This window comes from Mytilus trossulus, chromosome 7, assembly GCF_036588685.1.
Source record: "Mytilus trossulus isolate FHL-02 chromosome 7, PNRI_Mtr1.1.1.hap1, whole genome shotgun sequence".
Taxonomy (NCBI): domain Eukaryota; kingdom Metazoa; phylum Mollusca; class Bivalvia; order Mytilida; family Mytilidae; genus Mytilus; species Mytilus trossulus.
Genome location: NC_086379.1, coordinates 73,203,002 through 73,224,091, shown reverse-complemented (window position 1 = coordinate 73,224,091; position 21,090 = coordinate 73,203,002). Strand labels below are relative to the sequence as shown.

Below are 21,090 nucleotides of genomic sequence, written 5' to 3'. Positions count from 1 at the left end.
TATCCTATCATACAACTTGTTTTTCTGTAACATCTCAAATGTCCCAAACGTAACAAATAGTTTTACACTGGGATAAACATTTTGTTACGTTTATTTATTGGAACCTTGGGTATAAAGCGCTGTAATGTTTTTTTTGCAATAATCCGATAGAAAAAACATAAACAATAATGTACATTAAAATCATAAAAAAAAATTTAAAAAATTTAAAAAGATTTTGCCTTTATTTCTAAAACTCGGACTTGAAAAGAGGGAGGAAAGATACCAAAGGGACAGTCAAACTCATAAATCTAAAACAAACTGACAACACCATGGCTAAATATGAAAAAGACAAATAGAAAAACAATAGTACACATGACACAACATAGAAAACTAAAGAATAAACAACACGAACCCCACCAAAAACTAGGGGTGATCTCAGGTGCTCCGGAAGGGTAAGCAGATCCTGCTCCACATGGGACACCCGTCGTGTTGCTTATGTGAAAAATTAGGCGTAGCCGTCTCAAGTTTGTCAATCATTCTAGTTTCAAATTGTCAGTCATTGGAACACAATGGGTATACCTGATAGACATTACGTTGATATTCCTGTACATTCTTCTACCCTCGTTTTAATGGTGCATCATGTGTTACCCAATCTTCTTTTTCTATTTTGTCGTTATTTGTCAAATGATTTCTATATGTAGGTTAAAAACCAGGTTCAGATACTATTGGACAGTATTTCAGATTTAGGTCACGTGCTCCAGAGGCTGAACTTTCGTAAACAGATGCCTGTTTACGTTCAAAATGGACACATCAATTCAACAGAAGACAAGAAACTGATAGCGGAATTGCTTCAGAATGGCTTTCAGAACAATGAAGTGGATTTAAATTTTGTCGAATCTGATTCCAAGTCTGCAGATGAGCAAGCTGTTCAGGTACTTTAAGATGATCTATATGATATTGTTGTGCTTCGTTGTTATTACTAATTTGTTTGTTTTTGTTTAGTGAATAAGATTTTAACACAATGTTGACAACTTTCCCCCTATTTTTTTATTTTTTTTTAATTTATATGTCTATTTGTTTTGTTCACATCGTTTTCAATATAATGCCATTTGATGCGACTGTCATCTAAGTGAAATTTTTGGCTAGCTAAACAACCAGGTTAAATCCATCTTTTTCTACATAAGAAAATTTCTGTACCAAGTTAGGAATATGATAGTTGTCATCCATTCGTTTGAAATGTTTTTGCTTTTGAATTTTGTCTGTATGATGAGGGACTTTCCGTTTTGCGTTTTCTTCAGAGTTCAGTCTTTTTGTGATTTTACTTTTTATTGATAAGAGATCTTAAATTTGAATTGTTATTATAAGAATTATCGTAGATCGACATCAATCAAATGTTGTAAAAAACGTTTATTTTCATTGTGTTTTTATATTTGTTATTTTATTGATTCGTCAATGCTTCCAAGAATATATATATACAACATGTATGAATTCTAGTAAAATCAAGCCCCCGAGTTTCACTTCCGTTAACCTACCAATCAAAGACTTTTTGTAAACAAGTTGAACACAATGAAAAGAAATTTATAAAGTAACAAATCTGCTGTAGAAGAAAAAAGTAGAAATCAACAGTGAAAAGCACAAAAGTTCCCGTAAAATTTTGACGTCATAAAGTATTTAGAACATATATGACGCCAACTCACAGTCATACATTTTTTTTCGTTTAATATCTTTTTGATTTTTGATGAAATATCAAACATAATTTGGTGTAAGCTATTTGTTAAAAATATGTGATAAATATATTATTACATGTCATTTTTCATATGGTCCATTGTATAAGCCCACGACCCATATCAAGCCCTCGGGCTAAAGCCCTCTGGCTTGATATGGGAGTCTAGGGCTGATACCAAGGCCATATGGAAAATGCCATGTAATAATCTATAAAGTTACTTAGCATTGATATGATAGCTTTTGCATATGTGTAATGAGCGGAAGTACACAAGCCATAATTTCCCACCCGGGCTGATAACCCATATCAGCCCGGAATGATAACCCTTATAAGGGGTGTCTCGTGCAAAAACCAATAACAGTACTTCTCGTGCAAGTTACTTCCGGTGTTTCTGGTATCGATTGTTTACTTTCCATTGTGACGTCAGCTACAAAAACGGGAACTTTTGTGGGGATAGTTTAGTACTTGCTAATAAATGCCATTGACAATTTTAAAGAATCTTTTTATAGTACAACAAATATGGAGTAATAATGATCATAAAACTCTTCCAAATTTTCAATATTTCAAAATGCCTCTATAGGAAATGTTACCATACATATATATATGGAGGTAGTGATGCTGCTGTTGGACAATTATAGTATATTTGATTCATAATTTAACTTCTTTATAAAGTTTTGACTGTTTTAGTTATTGCATTTGTATATTTGCCTTACATAAAACTATTGTCGGAAGTATATGATAAAGCGAATAATACATGGCGTTTTCCATTTCAGCCTGGGTATCATCCCTCGACCCATATCAGCACCTCGACTCCGTCTCGGGCTGATATGGGGGTCTCGGGATGATACCCAGGCTGATATTGAAATGGCCATGTATTAATCTCTATTTAATATGTATAGATTATAACATGCCTTTTTCCATATTGGCCCTGGTATCATCCCGAGACTCCCATATCGGCCTCGAGGCTTTAGCCGAGGGCCGATATGGGTCGAGGGATGATACCCGGGCCAATATGGAAAAGACATGTTATAATCTTTTTATCACATATTTAAGTTCTGCAGAAAAGAGAAAAAAAACGTAAATTATATCAATTTTATGATACATAAAAGGTAAAATCTTAAGCAAATTATCACAAACGTGCTGTTAAGGATGCAATGACGTCACGTCATTAGGAACAGGGCACAATATGGATATGTCTTTTTTGCCCCGGGCAATTTGAGGTTATTGCATATGCAAAAACTAATGTATTCATAACAAATATGTGATAAGATCCATTACTGTTATTCGATGTTTATAATGTTTCAGATATCGTTTCATTGTAGATGCAGCTATTTCTTGTTTCTGTATTAGTAGTTTTGGTTTTGTTTAATAATATCTCACATAATTTTCGATGTAACCAATAATGTTAACTTTTCTTTAAAGGTAACCTTATATGACCACACACCGTTTTCTTGGGACGTTGAGTCCAAATTCATATCATCTAAGACAGTAACTGTGTCAGTCGGAGATAGTAATACCACAAACTCAGCAATACCATCTAAAATCAAACTGCAAAATACTGATTTAGTACCAACAAGAAAAACTATAAATATAGCCATTCCTATAGACAAAAATGAAACCACTTCACAGATGCTATCGTATAAAATGTACTGGAAGACCCCAGCGGACAGTTTGATAATCAGTATAAATAACGCCATTGACCACCTGAATCACACTATTTACATTCGGAAGAAAGAAGCTCCAACGGAGGACGAATATGACTGGAAGAAAGTTACAAATTCTAGCGACTGGTTTAGCTCCAACGAAATAAAAGTAATACTTGACGGTGGACTATACACAGCCCCAACAAATGTGTATGTTGGAGTCCTTGTTCAAAAAGGTATATATTTTTTAAAAAGGTAACAAACAGAAAAGAAAGGTTGTTTAAGTCATTTAAGGCTAAAATGAATGTTATAACTGGTTTTTCTCCATTAAAAAAAAAATTAAAAAGAAAAAAAATCAAAAAAAACAACATCAAATAATTTAAGGAAGAATACTGGATATATATTGTACATATACAATATATTGAAAAACATATCATAAAATAATATGTACAAGACCGTGTCTTTTAGATACAAGAAAACCTTGTTAAAACTAGAAGATTACAATACATGCTTTATAGTGCGTATCGTTTTGTGTTTCCCTATTCTACATTGGCTAGAGGTATAGGGGGAGGTTTGAGATATACATAAACATGTTTAACCCTGCCACATTTTTGCGCTTGTTCGAAGTCAGGAGTATCTGGTCTTTATAATTCTTGTATGTTTTGTTTTAGTTCTTTTATATTTTTACGAGTTGAGTGTAACTTCCATATTCACTGAACTAGTACATAATTTTATTCAGACGCTAACTGAGGGCCTTTGTGTGTAGGATTTTTTAATTGTGAAAAAGACATATTGTTGGAATTCGGCCGTTGTTTGCTCTTTGGTTGGGTTGTGATCTCTTTGTTTTCCCCATTTTTATTCTCAATCTTATTGATCACATTCAAATCCATGATAACATTTGTTTTTCGTTGTTTTGGTTATGAAATAATATGCTGATTTTTTATAACAGAATCATCGTCCACCCCTACATTAACCAGACGAAGACGGTCACTGAGTACTTCTATTGTTGAATATGAAATTATTGGTGCTACGGTTGGTTGTAGAGTATGGGATACTGTAAAGCAGAAATGGAACAAGACGTCTTGTCAGGTATAATTTTGATGACACAATTTTCTTGTAAATTCGATTTTTTCCTATACTATTTCAACTTGAGATTCAGTAAATCATATTAATATCCCCTATTGTAACGTTACACCAACAACCTATGGTCATGCAGCTCGTTATAGGACCCATTGCAAACTTCAGTGTATATATAGAACAATAGGTAGTTGAGTTTTTGATACTGAGTATATCATGTGGAATATCTAGACGAGCCCGTTAGGGCGAGTTTAATATTCAACATGATTTAGTCAGTATCAAAAACTCAACTACCTATTATTCTGTTTATCGGTAATTATAACGTCACGCAATGTTATGACGTCACGCAATGTAATGCCTAATATTTTCAGTGATACAGCCAGTACGTTGATACTTGAAAATATTAGGCAGTAAGATCAAAGGGAAAATATACGAATTACCGATATATATGCATATTCTATAGACAAAGAAGGTACTCAAACTTGAGCATGCACATTGTGTCTTTTGATAAACCTTATTACCTTTTTTTCAACAACAATATTGCACATGATGTTAACAATCATTTCACTGACACAGCTGTCTCAGTGAAAGTCCACGTCCCAAAAGTTCCTGAATTCCGAGGAATTCTAAAGTATAAACACTGCATTTGTTAGTCGTTCATTTAAATAGTATCAATACATAACTCATGTCGTTTTCAAATGCATGTATATTATGTGACGTTAAAAAGAAAGAGATCTGGATATTCGTTTATATATATCATATCTAGATTATCATTCAGGTAGGTCAATTAGTTCGAAAGATATTGTGATTGAAAAGATGTTCGTCTACAGTACACCACCGTGTCAAATTATTAAAATATTGCATTTTTATCATGTACACATAATTTAAAAACAAATACATTGTTTCAAAAATAAATCAATTTACTGGCACAATAAACATTATTTACAAGTCAAATTGATCAAAAAAACATAAATCCTAAAATTATTTTCAAATACAATTTTCCTTCTTTTAATAATTTGTTTAATAGTATCATTGCTTTCTATACTTTGTTTTAAATACCAAACAAGTATTACTATTTTGTTCTTAATTTAGTATTGTGTTTTACTGTTTCTGTTGGCGTACCCGTATGTCATTGCTTCATAACATTAAAACAAATTGTGATTATTTTTAGATAAAGACATAAATGCATGTTCTTCGTATAGTCGTATTTCGATAGTTCCCGAATTGTCACAAACTTGATAGACTCACCAAACACGTCGGTTAAATGAGACTTCTTTAGTGTTATTTTCATTTTATTATTTTCATTTGATAGCACTGATGAAGTTTATTAAAAAAAGTGATAAGAAGCATCATGAAAATTATTAAAGAAGTAATTTTTTTTTACATTACTGCATACATCAAATGAAATGAAAAATGCTCGAAATAAAAGGAATCAAAAGAAAAACAAACTTCATAAGTTGAGTTAATACCTACATGAAATGCAAATAGTGTAAACCGACGACCAAACAAGCAACAGACTATAATATACTACACAGAAAAACAAAATACCCAGCAGTACACTCGATAGAAAAAAATGTTGTAATCTTGGTTGCTTCTGGCCTTATCCTCGTAGTGTATATAACATGATGTTTTGTAACGCCTATTATTTCTGTTATTAAGCTCTCTGCTGCATCAACCATCAATGAAACTGTTTGTGAATGTACCAGTCCACCGGGAAACAGTTTTGCCACTACGTTCTATGTGCCCCCAAACACAATCGATTTCGGAAGTGTTTTTGATAAGTTTGATTTGAAAAACAATGCAGCGGTGTTTGCAACAGTTGTATCACTGGTACTGTTGTATATTTTGTTGTGTGTATGGGCATTCAGACAGGACAAAAAGGATCATGAAAGGGTAATGCATTGGATAACTTATAAAATATTAGACACAGTATTGTACAACATGAAGATTGTTTAAGAATTTCTGTAATCGGAAGTATTAAAAAAGATGGCAAAGAAAATACAATGTAATAACATTCGGAGTGTTTGCTGATTTGCATAAAAACCCAGAGTTTCAGCAAAATAAAGACACACAGTGTTATGAATTATAAGCTTTACATCCATCCAAGTCAAATCTCATATATATAAAATACCTCATCCACATCTAAGTACAATTTGTAAAAGGTATCACATTCAATGATGAAAGCACCCATACGATAAACAACACTAGTTCGCTCCAAAGGGGAACAACTGAAAACAAGATATAAATGAGCTTTAAAAGTATTGTCTGTATGAATGCATTACTATTATTATTATATGAATGAAATAGACATAGGTAAAACATCATTTCCTCAACAATAAATACAACCATACAGTTATCTATAGTTGTCCATTTATTGAAAAGAAATGAAGTAAGCGCCTATATTTAAACGTTGTATATAAAATGCGGCTTTATTTTTTAAACCGCAACATATATCAATCTTAAGATTAGTTAGAACTGATTTATCAATGAAACTATTACAGTGGGCATTATCATACCTGAGTGACAACGGTCCTTACGACGATTACTTGTACATTCTGACGGTGTTCACAGGGCTACACAGAAATGCTGGAACAAAATCCAGAATAGGTTTCATGATAATTGATGGAAAACCAAAGAAAAGCCATTTTTATGAACCAGATGTACGACTACTAGATGACGAAACACATCGAGTGAGTATTCGCTTATACGTGTAATATAAAAAAGTTCTTTAAATGTGTGTAATAAGATAGATTTGATAAATATATCCATGTATACAAACAATAAAGACACATCAAAACAAATTGTTTTGGACCACAAAATACGTTGGTTGATTGAATTCGTTCTTTTTAAAGGTACCCTTTGTTCAAACGACTTCATTGCAGTGAACATGCATAAGCGTAACATATTGTGACTATCCCTCTGGTATCTTTCGTCCCTCTTTTATGTTGATATATGAAAATGCCGTAAGTAGAAATTAGGAGATCAGTAAAATATTTAATTAGGCACTTTCCGTTTTTAATTTTCCTCGTAGTTCGTTATATTGTGATTTATTTTTTATAACGGAAGCAGTTAAACTATCTGACCATCACAAGTTCTTTAAATGATTAAACATAAAGTATTAACAACGAAAGAAACAGAAATAGGACAGTTTTTATTTTTTTTGACTGCCTAACCAAGTGATTTGTTTTTATTTTAGGGTTTTGGTGTTGGTAGTATCCGGAAATTTGTCATGAGCGTTTCTAAACCAATACATGATCCAACAGTAATAAAAATTTGGCATGATAATAGTGGTCAAGGAAATTCAGCATCATGGTATCTTAATAAAATCATACTGGAGGATGTACAAACCAATGAAAGGTAAATCTGAAACTTTAATTAAATTTTGATAGATAAAAGACTACATAGAAATATTCATCTATTTAGGTATCATTGAGAGTTTTCATCTGTATATAGATAAATAACATATATACTTGTTTTTCTTATATACTGATTTTGTGAAACAGATTGATAAGATACGACAAAAGCAGCACATGCAAACTGATAAACAGTAAAATTCCAAACTTTATTTTAAATTAAAGTTGCCTTATTATTCTTCCCCTCGTGGGTTGATTCGACAGGCTTAAACGAACACATATTGTTTATACAAGGACACCTTACACATGAACCCGAAATGAGCTGTTTGAGAGAAGTAGACCCAAACACAAAACGTATAAAACTACCAAAATATCAGTTCATATGTCTTCATCATCCGCTTAACCACATAACATCTCATTTGGAAACATTATATATAACATACCTATATACACCGACTCAACTACGACCATCCTGTCAAAAATGAACAATCATCGATATACACGACAGAACTTGGAATGGAAAGAGGAAGATTTACGAAACCCTAAGTTTTGGTTTGTGACCCGGATTTGTTTCAGTAAAATCGATTTAATGAGTACGGAACAGCAGTTGACTATTATCTCCTTTATTCATAAATATCATTTTCTTTGCAAACAAGAACAAACAAAGTTTTTTTAGATTTGGGGACGTAGTATAGTCTTTCGGTACCTAAAAAGCGACAAAAACTTCCAATGCAAACCATAATGAAGATTATGGTGACACAAAGGTTTTCCAAATTAAGTACATGTGCTTCCATAATGTCAATTAATAAAGGTTCTCTATTTGACAGGTATACGTTTATATGTGATCAATGGCTTTCTTTGGACCACGATGATGGATGCGTTGATTGTGCCATTCCTGTTTCTGATAAGATGGATAAACACAAATTCTCATTTTTATTTCACGAAAAGACCAGACAAAACACTACAGACAATCACTTATGGTTATCAGTTGCAATTCGACCAGAAGACAGTAATTTTACAAGGATAGAACGAATGGCTTGTTGTTTGACATTATTGTTTCTCACTATGATTTCAAACGCAATGTTTTATGGACAAAATACCGGAAGTCAAGTTTCAATTGGACCAATCAAATTATCACTTTCTGGGATATACATTTCACTTATAAGTGCAATGATTGCGGCACCTCCAATATTCTTAGTATCTTATATGTTTAGAAGTTCAAGACATCGTAACACAAGAGCGAATAAGCCTTTATCAAATACTGACGAAGTCCAGGACATGACACTTCAACCCACTGACAAGTCCGATGCGGAAACCCATTCTAAAGCAGATGTTATTGACGACACTCAATTTTCACTTCCATTTTGGTGTAGATATGTAGCATGGGGAATAGTTACATTAGCCGTCATTACATCCGGATTTTTCCTAATTCTGTATAGCATGGAATGGGGAAAGACAAAGTCAGAGGAATGGCTGCTATGTTTCTTCATGTCATTCATCGAATCGATGCTCCTCGTTGATCCACTTAAAGTAAGAAAATCTAGGTTTCTCTGTAGATGTAAAATATTCCAGGTGTCGATGTACACATAGAATCGTACAACAGAGTTAAGCTATGAAATGATGTATGCGTAGTGATTCCAATAACATAAATTAAAAACAAATTATATTTTATACAATAATCAACAATGTTACATAGATAAAATACCTATCTGAAATTGAAATACAGGTATACTTTCTAAAATAATTTACGGACGCCATCACGAGTTGGTTGATCGTTATGGAATAACCGTTTCAAAAATGATATCGGATATGTTCCTAACGTCGTAATTACAATCCCCTTCTCTTTCATGAATTTGACCTACCCTATTAGACTATTTGCTGGATTTGTAATCACATAAGCAACACGACGGGTGCCGCATGTGGAGCAGGATCTGCTTACCCGTCCGGAGCACCTGAGATCACCCCTAGTTTTTGGTGGGGTTCGTGTTGTTTATTCTTTAGTTTTCTGTGTTGAATCATGTGTACTATTGTTTTTCTGTTTGTCTTTTTCATTTGTAGCCATGGCGCTGTCAGTTTGTTTTAGATTTATGAGTTTGACTGTCCCTTTGGTATCTTTCGTCCCTCTTCTAAAATAATAGCATTTGTAGTGAAGGGTTACATCTGACGAAAATTGATTGCTTACATGTATCGAAGTTTCATGTCCATTAAAACACAATTTTAACAAGACCTAAACAGTATGCAAGTACATTCGATCCAATTACACTTTTCATATCTTAGTCAAATATTTATGGCACTGCGCTTCTAAGCTTGAATATAATTTTAAATGTATAGTCAGATTCATTACGAAACTTAAAACTGCAAAAAATCTGGCAGATGCAAATCAGCGACTACTACTGAATAATAAACCCCTGCCTTGATATCGGTACATTATGTATGAATTATAATCAAGACAGCAGTAGTTAAGCAATCTTTATCAATATTCAGATTTTTATCAACTGATAAATAACACAGTTCAAGATCATAAAAAGAAGCTGAGGGAAAATAACATACACAAAAAGTTTTACTAGGCGCCCAAGACAAGTGAAAATTCTCCTGCTCTGTATCACACATCATGTTAGTTCATACTTAATCAGAATTTCAAAATCGATAAAAGTATAGATGAGACAATAAGAACTTGTTCACAATCGATCTAAGACGTCGAAACCATGTCACTAGTGATTTAGACAAAGACATTTCTTAAAGTTAACCAATTCGTGATGGTGACCGTTACAACTCATGTAGTGCCGTTTTCATTCGTTCTCCCTTGTTACTTTGGTTGGGTAGTTTTTAGTGCTATGTAATGGGAAATGGACAACATTTCGGATCTTTTAATAATAAAGTTAAACCCAATATTCCTTTTAACATAAATAAAAATCTTGAGTCAATGTGTACATGTTTAGATACCATATTATATAAAAAATAAGGATATGAGATATAATACGTCTATTATTTTAAAAAAAACTAAAGGACAAAGATAACTCATGATAAAACAATATATTTCATTTAGAAACTTTACTTTTGTTTTAGATTATACTGCTGTCGCTTGTATTCTCTTGGATTGTAAAGACTTATAAAGAAAAAACTGGAAAATACGACAGAGAAAAACTTCTTTTGGAGACAAAAAGACGTGCAGCAAGTCCATTTTCATATCTTTTAGGTAAAGTTTGTTTACATTGAACTATGTAATTCATAGTCTTATTTGTTGTTCAATCTCATTAGTCCCCCTTTTCCGTTTTCATTCAAACAAATGGAGTTATACCCTAGCATGACATCAAGATAGAAGATAACATATTATATATAGAAAAAAAACCAACATTGAATTAGAACTTTTAAAATTTGACTTGATTGTTAAAAACTATTAAATATCCCAGTCATCAATAGAAATAAACCAAATATAGATATGATCATCATTGAAACTTATGGAGTGTATGTTTTTCTATTATAAGACCATGGATATCTTTCATTTGTTGTAACCACCCTCCTTTATTGACAAAATAACTTACCGAGCAAGAAGTATCACCGGGTTGTCAGGTAATTCCAGATTTATGATTTTGAATGTCCCTTTTGATATCTTTCACCTCTGTTTTGAAACGATTTTCTTATAATTGACCTTGTCCTTTTGTCACGTGATTTTACTGTTATAAACACCTCTTACTGATCAATTAAACAATGTGTGGGGTGCAGCAGTTTAGTATAAGTTTAAACTCTAAAGAGTTTGATGCATATAGGTTCATATGTCACACTACAGTTTGTGTTTAACTTTTGCACAAAACGGAGTGCGTGTGATTGTTTTGATGTAGAACAAAAATTATACGAAACGTCATAGTAAAATTGACACAGTAAAAAAGACAAATACCCGAAAATTGCGATATATTTGCTTAATACAAATTCATCTTAGAACATTTTTCCTCAGGACGTTGGAACCATGGTTTCTTATTTGTCAAAATGAAATTTAGGAGATAACTGTATTGAATTGGAAACCTAGCCTTTGTTAAACGTAGATATTATTTTAAAAATTGCGCTTACCTAGCGACGCGGATTGGAGATAGGCAAACGGATTCTTGCGACAGTAAAATCAAGTTTTACGAAGGACAAGCTTTAGATAAAATACAGTTATTTGAATTAAAATACCATATATATAAAAAAAATCATTTGATAATTATTAGTCTTCAAATGCTATAACTGAAAAGACAGAGAAACTGTTGCATCGTCTTCAGAATCTAAACAATGTGACGTTGTCTATACACTCTTGATGTCAAACATGAATACTAAACGTATTTTCACTTTTTGGACGCTTCAGAAAGGTATCAATTTAGACATAAAGAAGATTGTAAGGTTAAAAATGTGACTTTTTGTTTATTTTTTGAGAAATCCTATAACCCCCTAAAACTCGGAATTCAAAATGGTGGCTTTCTTATTTACTGAATGGTAGAACGTTGAATCTAACCCTCAAACATTTGTCATCATCCAGTGAAAATTTTCGTAACTATTTGCATTAAAATATTAGGTAGAAGATGGTTAATGGACATCAAGCAAAACCTTCAACAAGAGAAAATCTGCAAGTATTACATCAACACGGCTATAATTTCCTTTAGACTTCTTAAAGCAGTTATTGCGTTTAATGACTGTTTTACTGCTATTCATAACTTTCCTAAGGGATGTTTTTTTTTTATAGATGCGTACCAAAAGAAGCAAGCTCCATTGAAACCAAAGAAACTTGCTAAATTGAAAGAAAAAAGACAGCAGCGACTTCTTATGCAAGAGATATTCATAGAGCTAGTATTATATATGATATTCCTTGCTGTTTTGTATTGTGTCAGTTTTAGTAACAGGGATTCCAGATGGTATAACGTCAAAAATCATCTCGAACAGCATCTTGTTACATCGAATAATATCTCAACAGGCGATTCAACGTTTAGATACGATCAGGTTAGTTCGCATTCCTGTTTTAAATATCTTTGCTTTTGTCAATGTTAAAAACTTGAAGAAAAAAATACGAGATGAATACAGTCATATATTATTTCGGGTATATTCTAAAATAAATGAATATAAGGAATAAAAAAAACACATAACACTGTATGTAAGCTATGAATATATTTTTCCTGGTCTCATAGTTCTCAATTTTGACTATTTAAGTTTAATCATGCCAGGGTTATAGGACTTTATTAATTGATAAATAAAAAATTTCTTTCAAATGTTGTACTAAAAAATGTCAAATTTGAAAAACAGTTGTTAGGTTCTTACCTTGACATTTGATACTTATTATCTTTGTTTTTTTCCAGATTTCAATAGAAAAGTCACTGTTTTAGTTAATAACCCAATGTATCTTAAAATTATGTTATTTTTTCGTAATTCAGTATGTGTAACTAAGACCCAAACTATTTAACTAATCTGATGGTCAGATGTCTTGAACTATTATTATGTTTACAGGTTACAACTGCATCTAATCTATACACATGGATCGATGAGACTCTTATTCCGTTTCTGTTTCCACGGTACCATTCTAATGGAGATCAACTGAAAGCCAATAGAAGATTATATGTTCAGGATCAAGTCAATTTTCGTGTTGGTCCAATCAGACTAAGACAACTCAGAGCAGTCCAAGGTACGGTAAATTATACAAGTATCTGTATTTTTATTACTCGTGTGATGTATTTAATTACCAGTTCAAACTTATTAAGTTTGCAGCTAAGTCTTGCAACGATTATTTTCAGTTAGTAGTGGCGTGTGTTCCTTAATGTTTTGGCTAATTTCAATCAAACAATATACGTATTGGCAAACTGATTAATGAAACTAATGACATAAGTTGGTTACATCTAAAGTTTTCTTCTAGACATACCTTTATCAGGAATGCTTTAACCTGGATATTCGAAAACCATAATAAATACATACATAAACATATTCTCAAGAATATGAAAAAACGAGTCATGAACATTCATATTGACAGTCTTAACATAAATGAGTAAATATCTGATTACAACTAAACAGAAAAACACAACTTGAATCCGAGAAGACAAAACTTGTATGATAATCAAGCAATCAAGGGAGTTTAACTGAAGTTCTACAACTCAATTGGTCGTTGTCTTTTTCACACAAAGGTGAAATTTATTATTGAAAGTCACTTGATATAAATGTAGGTATTAACTTTTTCAGAGCCATGTAGAACAGAATTTTGGGGTAATTTCACCTGTTATGATGAATATTCTATTTACGGAGAGGAGGATGGAAACTATTGTGTTGCCTGGGAGTCTCGCCCTTGCGTCAGAGGTCAAGCTGTATATAATATGACATATGATGCCTGGAATTTTGTGTCGTCTGTTGATATTTGGGGACTTCCGGCCGCAGGACTACATTCTACCTATGGCGGTGGTGGATACATAGCAGAATTTGTTGTCAACTACAACATATCACGTCTAATTATCAATGATTTGTATAAATACACATGGATAGATCGTAAAACGAGAGCCATATTTACAGAATTCACTTTGTACAACGTAGATGACAATGTTTTTGTTTTCATTTCGTTTTTGACCGAGTTTCCGGAATCAGGTGGGGTCATAACTAGTACATTGATTAAACCGTTTCGGCCTTATCAACATGTCGGAAGCCTTGGTATGTTCATCTTAATTTGTGAAATTATTGTACTAATTGGAATACTTATATTTTCTGTTAATAAATGTCTTTTGATTCGTAGAAACGGAAAGAAGTTGTTTAAGGAATTATGGAATGTTCTTGACATGTTAATTATACTTTTGTTCTTTGTTTGTACCGTTATGTATATTGGAAGATGGATAATGATTAATATGGCAATGAAAGAATGGGAAAATAATAAGAATAAATTCGTCAACTTCAGTCATATTGCGTCATGGGATGAACTGTTCAACATTTTCTTGGCATTCATTATATTTTTGACTACATTCCGAATCATGCGAGTTCTCAGCTACAATGAAAGAATAAATCAATTCGGAAAGATACTAGGTCACGTGAGCCGTGATCTTTGTGGATGTTTTGTAATGTTTTTGATCGTGTATGTAGCGTTTTTTACTTTTGGACATTTGATATTTGGCAGGTATCTAGAAACATACAAAAACTTATTCGTATCTTCAACGACCTTGGTCAATGCTATTATCGGTAAAAATAGCATCAAAGATCTGTTTACTGTGGAGCCGGTTCTGGGAAGAGCCTATTACTTCTTCTTTGTTTTGTTTTTGTTGTGGATTTTAATGACAATGATGAATGCAACATTAAATGTAGGTATTACAACTGTCAGGAACAAGCCTGTTAGGTCATCATTCGGCATTACAAACATTGTAGCAGGTTTCTGGAAAGAGGCTGTTGGTCTCATTATTGCATCAAATAATACCACAACAAAAGACAAAATGAAGTTGTCACCAGACTATATATTAAGCAAGGAAGTTCCAAAACAAATAGAAATCATACGACAAGAAGCTACAAAACAAATCGAAATGGTAAAACCGAAAGTAGATTTAACGAAGAAGAAAATACGTCCAAGACGTATTTATCAGTAGAATTTATATTGACCATGGAAAAAAGTTGATCTTAAAGTTACTTTTAAACATAACAAAATGTGAAAATAACGTTTGACATCTGTTTAAAACGGGACTATAATTTACACGAAAAATTGAACAGATGATGCAATTGATCATTAAATTGTACATTGAAATCGTTTTCTGCAATCACTTTTTTTTCTGTGCACCAATAAACTAGTGCAGAATTCGTTTCATAATCTCGTTTTGTCTGAGAAATGTTTAATAAATAAAAGGTTATGCTTGTTTTTTTCTTTTAACATGCCATTTTATTGAATAATCTTATTTCAATGCGCGCTAGATAACTTCGCCCAAAATTATCTGAGACAAACAATACCAAATTTGCCTTTGTTTTTCCTTTGTTAAATTGTTTTCAGTATTAAATAATTTGTGCATGTGTTAGTACTATGAAAAATTCGGGAAAAAATTTTCCTTTTTCAATTTTCTTTTTTTATTGATTTTTCTACTGTCATAGGGGACTTTGTCCCCTTATTAAAAGATTGGATGTGCCTTAACGGTTTAGCAATTCTTTAACATATTTGTCACCAAAATATTTATATGAGACAGGATTTACATACTACACAGAGAAACAAGTGATCAGTATGCTGGAGTTTCTTATTGACAACATATATGTTGAATTTGGAGGTAGCCTTTTTTTTTTACAAATTGTCGGCATCCCTATGGGAAAAAACTGTGCGCCATTCCTTGTCGACCTCTTCTTATTTTCATATGAGACGGAGTTCCTTCAGACAAATGTCAAAAACAATAAGATCAAAGAAGCCAGGTTATTTAATTTCACTTTCAGATATATTGATGATGTTCTTTCCATTAACAATCCGAACTTTTCTAATTGGGTTCCATTAATATACCCACCAGAACTAGAAATTAAAGATACAACAGACACGGCTTCCTCCGCCTCATTTTTAGACTTATACCTCGAATTTGACATACACAGTCATCTCAGTATCAGAATCTATGACAAACGAGACGATTTTAATTTTGAAATTATCAATTTTCCCCACCTTAGTAGTAATATACCAACTTCACCTGCATATGGAATATACATTTCCTAACTTATTCGGTATTCAAGAGCTTGCAGCTCCTATTCAGACTTTGTAAAACGTCACCAGTGTCTGAGTAGAAAGTTGATGAACCAAGGGTATGTCAAAGAACGTTTCGTCCTTTTCCCAAAAGTTCATCTGAGGATACCAAGAACTTGTTGATAAATATTCCGTATCAAATTCGCAAATAATACAAGATGGTCTTGAAGTATACCTTTTGCGTACTGACGTTAGTTATCATCTTAATAACGTGCTAAAGTATTCTTTTATTAGTCAGTTTTTTAAGATATTCATTTGACGTGACTCTGTGCTTATGTTAAACATCATACTTTGAACGACAAAATTATTTTATTTATTAATATTTCTTTTACTTATAGATCTTGTGATACTTTGAATGACAAAACTCTTTTATTCATTTATACTACTCTTTCTGTTTAGTCTGTGTTTTATGATATACATTTGACGTGACTCTGCACTTTTGTATCCCGTCATACTTTGAACCGCACAATTACTTTATTTATTATTATTACTTTTACTGTTAAGTCTGTTGTTTGTTATATCTACACTACGTGACTCTGCATTTATGTATGCCGTCATACTTTGAACGACAACATTATTTCATGTCTACCTGTGCGAATTTCAAACGCGCAATTTTACACCAGTACTGAAAACCTTCCATCCTTTACGAGTAGACTTTATATATATAAATAAAGTGGTATAAGATAAGCAAAATGAGTATGTTAAATTTGATGTACGCTTTTTTGTGTTTATTCGTTACATTTGTTGTTTTTATAGTGATTAAGATGATAACACAATATTGACTGCTGTACCCCTATTTTTGACATTTTTACTCTTTGAGTATGTTTGTTGTGTTCACACATCGTTGACAATGTAATCGAATTTGATGCGACTGTCATACAAGTGAGAGGTTTAGCTAGCTATAAAACCAGACTCAATCCACCATTTTCTACATAAGAAAATGTCTGTACCAAGTCAGGAATATGACAGTTGTTATCCATTCGTTTTAGGTGTTTCAGCTTTTGATTTTGCCATTTGATTATGACTTATATCTAGATATTGACTATGAGGGTCGGTTGAAAACAAAACTTAACGACAAAAGAATGATTTCAGCTTCCCGATTGTGAATTTCATTTTTAAACCAAGAGTTCCAAATGGTGAAGACGAAATCATCACAGACGCCATAACGAGTTGGTTGACCGTTATGGAATTTCCGTTTCACAAATGATATCGGAATTGTTTCTTATGTCGTAACTACAATCCCGTTCCCTTTTCACGAATGTGACCTACCGAATTAGACTATTTACTCCTACTTGTGACAATTTTACATATTGTTTTTGTTTGTTTTGTTCACACATCGTTGTCAATATAATGGAATTATATGCGACTGTCATTGTAGTGAGAGGTTTAGCTAGCTCTAAACCCAGGTTCAATCCACCATTTTCTACATTAGAAAATGTCTGTACCAAGTCAGGAATATGACAGTTGTTGTCCATTCGTTTGATGTGTTTGGACTTTTGATTTTGGACTTTCCTTTTTGAATTTTCCTCGGAGTTCAGTATTTTTGTGTTTTTAGTTTGTAATAGGGAATAGTTAACAAAGGTACCAGTATTATAATTAAGTACGACAGACGCGCGTTTCATCTATATAAGACTCATCAGTGACGCTCATATCTAAATAGTTACAAAGACAAACGCGTAAAAAGTTGAATGGCTTTGAGGTTCCAAAATTACAAAAAGTTGTGCCAAATACGGCTAAGGTAATCTATCCCTGGGATAAGAAAAATCCTAAGTTTTTCGAAAAATTCAAAGTGTTTTAAACAGGAAATTTATATAAATGACCATATAATTGATATTCATGTCAACACCGAACATTTTATTTTCGAATCTGCATAAAAGAAAAGAAAAATAACTATTTTCGTTGTTGGTTCTGTTGTAAGGAACTTCAGTTGTAACGTGATTTTTCAATGTAAACAAAGAAATGGTAGTAACATTCTGGTGATGTTTTTCTTTTATATCAAATAATTTTTAAGATACAATTGTTTTAATCGACAATAAATAATGTTTGCATGATATATTTGGAACTTGTCTAACCCAGTCGTCAGCACTTCTGTGTTGACATGAATATCAGTTAAGGATTCAGATAAAAAGTCGTATTATTAGATACAGAAATCTGAAGACGATTGATCAGGCACGTTTCCCAGGAGAATACATTTTGTTTGCGATACATTCGTATAATGGGTTAGCTCCAGAATCATTTGAAAATATAAGGAATTTATTTTGATTGTTTATCGGTCTTTTTTCCCCGTTATCGACAAACAAACAGAATGATGCCCCTTCTTTTACTTGACACAAAGTCTCTTGACAAACAAGATCAGAAGAAATAAACAGATTTCTTCGCGAAAGCGGGAAACAGGACAAGTTTGAAAAATATTAAACGATTTAGAGATTAGATAAAAACAAATTCTTCTTTTCATCAATTTTCAGACTGTAAAAAGGGAATTATTCTACATAAATAAAAGAATAATGGTATGATGAGTACTGCAACAAAACACTTGAATAACATTATGAATAATAGTCAAACAATTTTGGTTGTTTGAAAACCGTCAGTTACATATGACAGATGGTCAAAATAATTTGTAAACACATTTATCTGCAACGATTAGAATTTTAAGCAAACGTTGTAATCAATACATAAATAGAATACACTAGGCTGTAAAGACTTTGGACAGATAAATTTTACTTGAGCAGAGTATTGGTCTGCGTTTCGCATCCACAACTGTGCACACTATCGCCAAGAAATAAATAAAAAAATGAAATTAAATATCTCTACTGTACAGTGATTTACCAACAACATGTTTTATCATCGACTCAATGAATATAGCTTATTAATTTCCATATGATACATATGCTCATATTGACACAACGCGTAGACAATGGTATAACGCAATGAGACAACCCGCTTCTATTTTCTATGCCTCCTCGACATGGTTCTGAAACTCGCCAAACACCTTTGCACATCGGAGTCATATTTCTGTATACTGTATTTTTTAATCACTTCTCTCTATTAAATGTCTTCGTTAGATGTTACAAGAGTATTTCCCCTTTTGTGTTAAACATATGTTGTTGTGACACATAAAAGGTACGTAATAAGACTTTTTATAAAAAATATTTTGTCTTAAAGCAGATAATTTATATTAGGTATAAGGTGAAGGTCTACTCAATTTTTATTTTTATATTGTTTATCAATTCATTGATTTTCAAAATTTCAATATCAAGAATTTGTAGATGTTGTCTGACTTTGTTAATTGGCATGGAGTCGAATGTTTCAGGTGGAATGAATTTTATCACTGTTTCTTATACATTTAGGGCAAACGATACAGTTTTGATCCCTTATTGAAATTTCCTGACAATTTTTATATAGGCTGTTTCGCCCCTGATGAAATCAAATATGTAATAAAAAATGTACCTTCATATGCTACTTTTTGAGTAAAATGAGGTTCTTATTTGATATATTTGCTCAAAATCATGTTTTGAACAGATCATACGTTTTCCTAACGATTCAATTTCAAGAACATACAAACTCAATTGTGTTTATAACTCATGAATATGTTTTAATTGATATTTGAGTCTGTGAAAAGTAATAGTAAATGATTATAAATAGCTTAAAACTTGCATTTATAGCTTTAAGTGGGTACTCCTAGAGACTTATTGTATTGTTTGTCTTTTGTCCTTTTAGTCCTTTTGTATTAGTTTATTAGTGCTGATCTTTTTACAGTTTACTTTTATGTTTGCCTTCAAAATATTAATAGAAATAAACGGGGTCTGAGTCAATAATGATGTAGTAAAATGTTATTATGTCATATTTTCATGTTTGCCTTTTGACAAAACCTGTACTATATATCGTAAAGATTGTTAAGCAGAGAAGTCAGCCTGTACTTCAACTTCAGTTTAATGACGTCAAAATGACAATATAATACACGTATAGTAAAAAATGAAGCATATTCATTGGATCTATATATTAGAACATAATCATGAGTGTGTAACACAATTTATATTGTATGTACTTGAATATTAATCGTAAGGCAATTGTCATATTTTCAATACATAACACAAGTCATCTTTTCATTATTTACAATATGTGTATTAAAACAAAACCGTGTAAAAGAAACCTCTTTCCTGATTCATTGACATCTTTGTTTTAAACTTCTGTAAATGCTCTCATTATAGATAGCAGTATTAAACTTTTGTACACCAGACGCGCTGATTTGTCCACTTGTTCACCTATGTGTCTGAGGTTTATTAATAAAGTATTGTCTATTGTCTAATATAGGCTCATCAGTTACGCTATGATAACATAAAACATATTGTCGATAATTATACCCCCGCTTTAAAAAAAAAAGGGGGGGGGGGGGGTATACTGTTTTACCTCTGTCTGTCAGTCCGTCCGTCCGTCAGTCCGTCCGTAACCATGAATATTTTTCGTCGCATTTTTCTCAGGAACTACAATACAAGGATTTCTGAAATTTGGTTTCAGGGTTTATCTAAGTCAGCTATACCATGTGATGCGTTTTCATATTGATCACTTGACAACTTCCTGTTTACCGAACACTTGTATGATTTTACACATGATAGCCAAGCTGAAAATTTT

The 21,090-nt window shown here is 32.3% G+C and overlaps 1 protein-coding gene across 1 annotated transcript in view; it reads left to right on the top strand.

Moving 5' to 3' along the window:
* Nucleotides 1-15,580, top strand: part of LOC134725763 (uncharacterized) — a 67,073-nt gene extending 51,493 nt beyond the window's left edge. The window contains exons 15-25 of the mRNA XM_063589891.1: nt 681-911; nt 3,125-3,581; nt 4,295-4,434; nt 6,082-6,315; nt 6,924-7,112; nt 7,619-7,779; nt 8,603-9,305; nt 10,842-10,971; nt 12,490-12,743; nt 13,245-13,419; nt 13,968-15,580. Coding sequence (XP_063445961.1) covers nt 681-911; nt 3,125-3,581; nt 4,295-4,434; nt 6,082-6,315; nt 6,924-7,112; nt 7,619-7,779; nt 8,603-9,305; nt 10,842-10,971; nt 12,490-12,743; nt 13,245-13,419; nt 13,968-15,343 — 4,050 coding nt within the window. The 3' untranslated portion in view covers nt 15,344-15,580. The remainder of the gene's footprint in view (nt 1-680; nt 912-3,124; nt 3,582-4,294; nt 4,435-6,081; nt 6,316-6,923; nt 7,113-7,618; nt 7,780-8,602; nt 9,306-10,841; nt 10,972-12,489; nt 12,744-13,244; nt 13,420-13,967) is intronic.
* Nucleotides 15,581-21,090: the final 5,510 nt, after the last annotated feature.